We start from the raw sequence: 9,462 nt of genomic DNA, 5'->3' as shown, positions 1-9,462 counted from the left end.
ACCTTTTAGTTGGCAGCTGAGCTCTTAACCACTGTGCCACCAGCACCTCAGAAGACCCTCTTATACTCACTCTCAATCACTATCCCTTCTCTGCTCTTCCAAAGTAATTGCCATTTTGACTTCTAATACTATATTTTAGTTTTGTCTATTAAAAAATTTAAAATATAAGTGCAAATATAGATAAATGTAGTCTTTGTGTCTGACTTCTTTCACTCAACTTTATATTTGTAAGATTGGTTAATATTGTTACCCATAGCTGCAATTTGTTCATTTGCATTGCTGGAGAATATTCCTTGGTGTGTCTGTAGCACAATTTGTCTCTTCAAAAAAATTTTTTTTTTTTCACTGTTTGTTAATGAACTTTTGAGTTGTTTCCAGTTTTTGGCTATTATGAATAATGCTGATATAAACTTTCTTGGACATATAGCTTGGTGAACACATGTACACATTTCTCTTGGGTATATTTTTTTATATACCTAAGAGTGGATTTGCTGAGGCAGAGGGTTTGACTGTTTTCAAATTTAGTAGATAATTCCCAAGAGTTTCCCAAAGTGGTTGTATCAACTTACACTCCTTCCAGTTATATGTAAGAGTTTCCATAGCTCTGCATCCTCACTGACACTTGCTTATTGGCAGTATGTACATTTAAACCATTTGGGTAAATATGTAGTAGCATTTTATTGCGTGTGTGCTTTAAAATTTAAGTATAACATTTATGCAGAAAAGGGAACAAATCATTAGTGTACATCTTGATGAATTTTCAAAGTTAACACACCCATATAAGCACCCTGGAATCTCCCCGCTTCTCTCTCCCAGGCAGCACCTATCCTTGCTTCTAATACCATACATTAGTCCTGTCTGTTTAGAACATGGTTATGAGTAGAATCAGCACCCTTTTGTGTCTGGATTTTTTTTTTTTTTTTTTGCACAGCATTATCTCTGAAAGATTCATCAATATTTTCAATTTTGAGTATCATGAATACTGCTGCCATGTATATTCTGGTATATATCCTCCAGTGAACATATGTTTTTTAGGGTATAAATATATTTAATTTAGTAGACACTGACAGCTTTCCAAATGATGGTGGCAATTTACATTCCTGCCACCAGTGAGGAAGAATTTTGGTTGTCCCTCAACCACTCCTCCCCTTGGTATTTTTTTGTCTTTCATTTTAGCAATTCTGATGCATGGGTGCCTAGTGGTATATTGGACCCCTTTTCATGTTTATTGGTCATTTGGATATTCTCTTTTTTAGTGAAATCCCTATTCAAGTGTCCTGTCCTTTTTAAAAACTTATTTGTGGGAGTTATTTTTATGTTCTGAAATATGAACTTTTTGTTGGTCGTGGGTGTCATAAATATTTTCTCCCAATTTGGCTTTTCTCTTACTCTTTTTAATAGTGTGTTTTGAACTCAAGGCTTTACGTGTTGTCAGTTTTATTCGTTTTTTCTTTTATGGTTAGTGTGTTTGTGTCCCAATCAAGGAGTCCCTGAGTGGTGCAAATGTTTAAAGTGCTAGGCTGCTAACCGAGAGGTTGGAGGTTTGAGTCTACCCAGAGGTACCTCAAAAGAAAGGCCTGGTGATCTATCTGTGAATAATTAGCTATTGAGACCCCTAGAGAGCACAGTTTTACTCTGATACACATGGGTTTGCCATGAGTCGGAATCACCTGGATGGTAACGGGTTGTCCCAATTAAGTCTTTGTTTGTCTCCAGGTTATAAAGATACTCATCTACCCTTTGTCTTACAATTTTTTCGTATTTAGATCTACAGTTCACATGGAATTATTTTTTTTTTCTGAATGGTGTGAGGTAGATTCATCCTTAATTTTTCCACATGCATAGTCAATGGATATAGAAATATTTCTTGAAAAAAAAAACCTATCTTTTGTCAATGCTCTGTGGTTTCATCTTTATCATAAATGCCTACACCATAAAATCAATCAATCAATCAATGTGTTGGAGTTTAGTGTGTCCTGGTACAAGCATATCTGCAGAAGGCAAGTGGGCAGGGCCTCGAGGAACTTGGTAAATATGTTGAGTACATCATCAGGGAAGCAATGGAAGTACAAAAATTTGCAGTTTATGCAGTGGAATCTCCTGCCATGGAAGATACTGTTGGTTCTCTGAAAGTTGAGGCTTTAGGACTCTGGGAGATGAAAATTCTGGGAGATGAACTCTCCAGCCAACTTGGCTGAGCAATAATCCCTGTCAACTGCTTGAAAATTAATCACAGTATTAATTGGTGGTGCACTGGGACTCCATCCCCACCACAGTGGGCCCATGGAAGTGAAAAGAGAGAGCCTTGGGTCTCAGGACATAGGTGCCAATCTCTTCCAATAACTCAAGTAGGAGGCTTAGCTCTCTAATCTGGACCAGGACTTTAGGGTTTGGGTAGGGAAATGGAGAGGCAAAGGAATGACACAGCTGCCAAGTGTGTGTGGAGAATGAGCATCAATCCCCCGCAAAGGTCTGGCACAGGGTTAGACTCAGTAATTACACTGATTATTTTCTGGAGAACCTCAGAATTTCTCCTGCTTCTTTGCTGTGGCTTTCACATATAGTTATTTTTTTTTTTTACAGCTTTATTGAGACATAATTGACATATAAGAAACTGCACATACTTAAAATATAATATTTGATGAGTTTTGAAATATGTATGCACCCATGAAACCATTGCCATCAACAAGATAATGAAATTTCCACCAAACCCAATAATTTTTTACTGCCCCATTGTAATTAATTTCTCCTCACTACCCCCAAAACCCATTGCCGTTGAGCTGATTTCAACTCATAGTGACACTATAGGACAGAGTAGAACTGCCCAGTAGGGTTCCCAAGGATGGGCTGATGGATTCGAACTGCCGACCTTTTGGTTAGCAGCCAATCTCCTAACCACTGTGCCACCAGGGCTCCTCACTACCCCCACCGCCCTCAAAATCTGCTCCTCCACCCCATTCTGTAGCCAACCACTGGTTTGATTTCTGTCACTATAGGTTAGCTTGCATCTTCTAGGCTTTTATGTAAGTGGAATTATACAGTATATACCTTTTTTATTGAGGGGGAGGGAATTCTCTCTTCTTTCACTCAGCACAATCTGGTTAACTATACGAAAGTCCCTGAAGGGAGTCTGTAAGGCAGAGCTTTATACATAGGTGAACAAACCACTGCAAGTGTCACAATACGTACTTGGAATTTTATAAACAAATCAGAAGTTATGACCAGGAATTTAAGAAATTATCAAAACCTCATGCCAAAACTTCCTGTTCTAAAATTGAAATAGGATTCTAATAAACTGCCTGGAATATTTGCAGCCTGGGTAGCTGGACTTTGAAAGGTCCCTTGAGACAGGTTTTGTAAAGTATGCTTCTGTACCCAGGAGTGGTTTGTAGGAAGCTTTTCCTAACTAGTGGGGTCAGTCTGATTGTGGGGGTCTCTGAGGAGGCATGAGATATAGGACAAAGAGGTAGCATGTGAAAGCCACCTTTATTATTGATAGGTATGAGATTGGAGGATGTAGCTTAGGGTGAAAGTGACAACGGCCAAAATTAGAAAATTAGGCGGCCTCACCCACAGGCATAGAGAAGCAGAGAATCCCTGCTTCCTGCAGGTAGCTCATTTTCAAGAGGAAAGAGGTGAGGGCTGAGCCAAGTAGGTCAAGTTTGTTCTTCCCAAATTTACTAGTCAGATAAGGCACAGAGTTTGCCAAGAATGGAGACAGTGATAGAGCGAGACAAAAAAAAAAAAAAAAAAAAAGCAAGGATATTACAATAACTAGACTCTCTCCACGTAGGAGGAAAAAAATCAAAAAAAGGAAAGAAATATTTTCACCAAACAGTGCTTAACCTTTCTGCTTTTAGATGTTCACTTACAAAAAATTCTACCACATGCCTAAGTTTTCATCTTTTGTCACAGGATCAATATATTCCTAGGATAATTGAGGGTGTGAACATCTATTTATTGTGAAAAGCCAACTCTCACCCACTGGGATGTGGTCTGGTCCTCCGGCCCAATAAAATTATAACAAAATGTCTAACACTGGTACATTTTTTAGTCTGCCTTATGGGGACTTCTATATGATCATTTTGCTGCAAAGTATTATTATTGTCAGTTTTGAAAATGAGGAATCTGAAGCTGTTTAATATTTAATAATTTCTCTGAATTGGAAATGAAATATATCATCTAGTTGAACTCCTGCCCAGTATATGAACTATCTTTATAAAATCATTCTCTGGTGATAGTGGACTTCACCTTCCAATAACTCCAGCTTGAGTTTCCTCCTTATACTCTTCCAGAAACTACCTTCCTAGTTCTTGCATATACTGGGTCTAGTTGTGTATTCTAAAGTCACTCAGAATAAATCTCATTACAGAGAATGGATTGCTGTCCTTGGAAAACAGACAGACAGAAGGATGGCAATGGTGTTGGAGTTATAGATACCTCTAGGGTGAATGACACCAAAAAGATGCCCAGGAAGAGTGATAGACCAAGGACTGTTGGAAGGACAAAGAGAAGGAAACTACTGTAGAGACACACAGATATCTGGGTCACTTGAAGTGCTGGACCTGACCTGCTAAGCCAACTAGTTGATGAGGACCAACTATTTATGGTATTTTATTATTATTGTACTTTAGATGAAAGTTTACAGAACAAACTAGCTTCTTATTAAACAAGTAACATACATATTGTTTTGTTACATTGGTTACCAACCCCACGACAAGTTGACACTTTCCATTCTCAACCTTGGGTTCCCTATTACCAGGTTTCCTGTCCCCTTCTGCCTTCTAGTCCCTGCCCCTGGGCTGGTGTGCCCCTTTACTTGTTTTGTTTTACGGGACAGTCTAATCTTTGGCTGAAGGGTGAACCTCAGGAGTGACTTCATTACTAAGCTAAAAGGGTGTCCGGGGGCCATACTTTCAGGGTTTCTATGAGGACCAACAATTGATCATATGCTGGGTGTAGGATCCAGGGTGCTGTGCTGGGGGAGATGCTAAAAAAGGAGGAGACATCGTCTATGCTCTGCCTGGTGGGCAAGAAACTGTCCCTGATGCTAAGGAGATCCTAATCTTATGGGGAAGACAATGCTTACATACAACACATACACACACTCCCACCTTAAATAATTTAAGATATTAATTATAATTATCACCTATAAGTTGAATAACTGATTATAACTGTTTCCTGAAATGTGTAAGTTACTGGGAATTTGGAGTATTATTGAACAAGTAGAAATTTGGTCAATAAAAATTAATGAAAACTGTTAGTTTTCAGCTACACTTGGAAGGAATAAGTGGGAAGAGAAAAGGGGTAGGGGAGGGATGAGGGATGGGTACAAAGACCCTGGGTTAATCAGGAGGCTCTAATAAGGTGGCCTTGATTGGCTGATACGAATATCTAAGACTGGGCATAATACTATAGTCTTGTCATATCTATTCCATTCCCTATGAATCACTCAAATTAGGTATGCTAACCTCAAGTAGCTTGGTGTATACACCAGAAATCATCAGAGACCAGGGCCCACAGAAGAGTCACTCCTGGACAAGCCTACAGAAGTGCCTCCTAGGACTTCTTCTTGCCCATCAGCTTCTCCAGGCCTCGCTTCATGTCTTTGTTTCTCAGGCTGTAGATGAAAGGGTTTAGCATGGAGGACAAAACTGTGTAGATGACTGTTGCCACCCGATCCTTGACAGTGTAGCTGGACAGGGGTCGGAAATAAACGTAAATGATGCTTCCATAAAAGAGGGTCACCATGGTGAGATGGGAGCCACAGGTGGAGAAGGCTTTCTGCTTCCGAGCAACTGAGGGGATCTTAAGAACAGCAATGAGAATTCGTAGGTAAGAGATGATGACGCAAATAAAGGGTGTCACCAAGGTTATCAATCCTTCTGTGTTAATTACAATTTCATTGACAAATGTGGAGGAGCAGGACAATTTCAATAGAGGGTTGATGTCACAGAGGAAGTGGTGGATAACATTGGAATCACAGAAGATGAGACGATTTATCAGAAGAACTAGCAAGAGAGAATGGAGGTGAGAGATGGAGCAGGAGAAGGCCAGCAGCAGGACACAGCGGTGGTGGCTCATGGTGGTGACATAGTGGAAGGGGTCACAGATGGCAACATAGTGGTCAATGGCCATGGCTGCCAGGAGGTAGCTTTCTGTGTTGGCAAAAGCCAAGAAGAAATACATTTGGATCATACACTCAGCATAGGAGATGGTCTTCTTCTTTGATAGAAAGTTTACCAGCATTTTGGGAATGATGGTTGTTGTATAGCAAACATCAGTGAAGGATAGGGTGCTGAGGAAAAAATACATGGGTGTCTGCAGCCGAGTGTCTGAGTGGATGACCAGAATGATGAGCAAGTTCCCCACCACAGTGATGAGGTACATGGTGAGGAAGACGACAAAAAGTGGCTTCTGCTCCTCTGGCCGGGAGGATAGTCCCAGGAGGATGAATTCAGTGACACTGTTGGTTTGATTGACCCTTTCCATGATCCTGTGTACACTAATAAATGTAGAAAACCCCAGAATTTTCAAATCAACCAATTTCAATTTATTTATATCTCTCCGTTTTCTCCTAGGAATTCTACAAATGGTCCATGATTCTGTCTTTCCTTACACAGTCCACAAAAATGAGTTGAATGATAAGTCGAATAATAAATAAGTTTAACCTGAGTTAAAAGTGGGACCATCAGAAAGTGGATTTACCTTCAGAAAGAATCCTTGATGGACCTCAGAGATACATATCTCTCTAGTTCACCATCAATACTTATTTAGATATGTCAATTGAGGCTCATCTCTCTACTATACTTGTAAACAAAACAAAACAAATATTTAAACTAATCAGGTAAATAACATGAATGCTGACACAAGTACAAGTGCTTATAGTCATGCTTTCAGAGAACATTTTCATTCAAACCCTGCAAAAAGCTGTATTATACATGAACCTATTTATTAAAACATTCCTAGATATTAGGAATTCATAAAATCGTCACAATTATTTAACACGATATTATTAACTATGCACTGTGATACCCACTGTGAACCCAACAGATATCCTGGTAGTGTAGTGGTTAAGAGCTACGGCTGCTAACCAAAAGACTGGCAGTTCAAATCCATCAGGTGCTCCTTGGAAACAGTTCTACTCTGTCCTATAGGGTCTCTTTGAGTCACAATCAACTTGACGACAGTGGGTTTGGCTTTTTTGGTTTTGGTGAACCCAACACTGGGATTACAAAGATGAGTAATTCCTAGTTCCTGTTTTTAAAGTTGTTACAGTATACCGGTGAAGACAAATCTTTAAACAAGTAAGCCCCCAAAAACCAAACCAGTGTCGTCAAGCCGATTCCGACTCATAGCGACCCTATAGGACAGAGTAGAACTGCCCCATAGAGTTATCCAAGGAGCGCCTGGCAGATCTGAACTGCCAACCCTTTGGCTAGCAGCTGTAGCACTTAACCACTACACCACCAGGGTTTTAAGTGCAACTAAATGCTACAGGTGTAAGGATAGAGATACAGGAAAACAATGTAGCATAGTGTAGTGTCTGTGCCAAAAGCTTATGTTTTGAAATCAGCCCCTTCACTTTCTGGCTGTGTGGTCTTGGGCTGGTTACCTAACATCTCTGATCCTTGGTTTCCTCATCTGTAGTACAAGGATAGTACATGTTGTAAAGATTAAATGATATAATATTTTGCTGCATCTAGTACCATGCTTGAAACATGTTAAGTATTCAAGAAATTATTCTTCCTTTTTTCCTCTTTTTTATCTTTTACTTTCTTTTCCTCCACTTCCTCTTCCTCCTCTGCTTCTTGCTTTACTTCTACCTTTTCTTCCTGCCAAAATCCTCTTCCCCGTGAGGTGTCCCTGAACGTTCTTGAATGCAACTATTCTATATTTTCTTTTTGCAAAATCTTGTAGCCTTCATATATATTGTTTGATCACCCTTCACCTGAGTCTGTGAGACTTGGTAAGAGAAATATTCATTTGTGCTTTGTATGATTTGAAAATGAGCATGCAATTAAGGGAAATAATATTTATGTCTAAGACATATCGACAACTTACTATGTGTCAGCCACTGGCTAAGTACTTTAGGCATACTACTTAAAACAACTCTTTGAGCTCGGTGTCAATAGTATTCCCTTTTAATGTATAAGGAAACTGTGATTAAAGGCAGCTCATTCCTTTTCTTAAGATCATGCAGTAGCAAAAGAGCCAGAGTCTGGATCCCAAACAAGATGGTCTTAAACAGAAAACAACACTTCCTCATGTTTTAGTAAAGCTTCAAAAATACATGCAAGAAACCAATGTGCAGCGGCACTCTTTTTCATTGTGAAGATTTTCTACCTTAACATATATATTTCAGTGACCAACAAGCTTTCAAAATCAATGTTGCATGCAGTCTCTGATTGTAATTGCTATAGCCTGGACCTCTCTGGAGCCAGGTGTTGCCAGGGGGCTGTGTTTTTAAAAGCCATGGCAGGGCAGAAGAAAGCACTCAGGATTTTGAGGCAGAACGTCTAATCTTGACTCCACCTTCTTCTCACTCTTTGTCTTTGGCAAATCCCTTCACTGCTCTGAGTTTCACTTTCCTCATATGTAATACATGGAAGCTAGTAGAACCTGCTTCCGGTGTTCTTAAGAGTAAGTGAGGAACATGCATGTGAAAGCAGCTTATCAACGACGATACAATATGTCAGAGGAATGACTGGGAAATGTCTGATAAAGAAGAAGCTAGCAGCACTGGAAGGAAAGACCGCTAGGTGAAATGCAGAGGAAAATGGAAGGGACTTTGGCCCTGAGAATCGAGAAGACTAGGGATGGAGCATGCAGGAATCAGTGTTACTGGAATCAGAGCGGTTTCTCCATTTTTTCCCATGCTCTCTAGTACCGATCAGCATGGGCTTTGTTTCTCAAAGAATCCCAGTGATCCTTTACATTTTACCTCCTAAATATCTCTTGAACTTGCAACTCTTTTCATCTCACCCACTAGCAGTAGGGTAAAAGCCATCACTTCCCCACCTAGATTATTGCAGCATCCTCCCAAGGATGTATTTGGTGTTCCTACATCTCCTCTTGACACCTTGGTATGGCTCTTACTGGGCTCTGCAGCCACTTCTCTCGCCTTCCTCTCTACTCTCTTGCTCCAATTGGAAGGCATTTTTTGTTTCTTTTTGCCTTAACCCATTGCCTTGAGTTGATTTCAACTCATGGTGACCCCATATGTTACTGAGTAGAACTGCTTGATAGGGTTTGCTTGGCTGTAATTTTAATGGATGCTGATTGCTAGGCATTTCTTCCAAGGAGTTGCTGGGTGGGTTCCAACTGCCAACCTTTAGGTTAGCAGTCGATCACAAACAGGCTTGTGCCATCCAGGCTCCTTCTTCTTGCCTTTCTATCCTATCTGCATAAAATGCCCATTTCTTCCGTCTGTCAGCCAGGGTGATTCATCCTTACCCTTGC

The 9,462-nt window shown here is 40.1% G+C and overlaps 1 protein-coding gene across 1 annotated transcript; it reads right to left on the bottom strand.

The window, feature by feature from the left end:
* Positions 1-5,197: 5,197 nt before the first annotated feature.
* On the bottom strand, positions 5,198-6,556 carry LOC100673363 (olfactory receptor 1L1-like). The gene has a single exon (XM_003407763.3). The coding sequence runs from the start codon at positions 6,490-6,492 to the stop codon at positions 5,560-5,562; it is 933 nt and encodes a 310-aa protein (XP_003407811.2). The 5' UTR covers positions 6,493-6,556; the 3' UTR covers positions 5,198-5,559.
* Between the last annotated feature and the right edge of the window lie 2,906 nt (positions 6,557-9,462).

This window comes from Loxodonta africana, chromosome 9 (genome assembly GCF_030014295.1).
Source record: "Loxodonta africana isolate mLoxAfr1 chromosome 9, mLoxAfr1.hap2, whole genome shotgun sequence".
In the NCBI taxonomy this organism is placed as follows: domain Eukaryota; kingdom Metazoa; phylum Chordata; class Mammalia; order Proboscidea; family Elephantidae; genus Loxodonta; species Loxodonta africana.
Note: the sequence above shows the minus strand (reverse complement) of the source record. Positions and strands in the feature narration are given on the sequence as shown.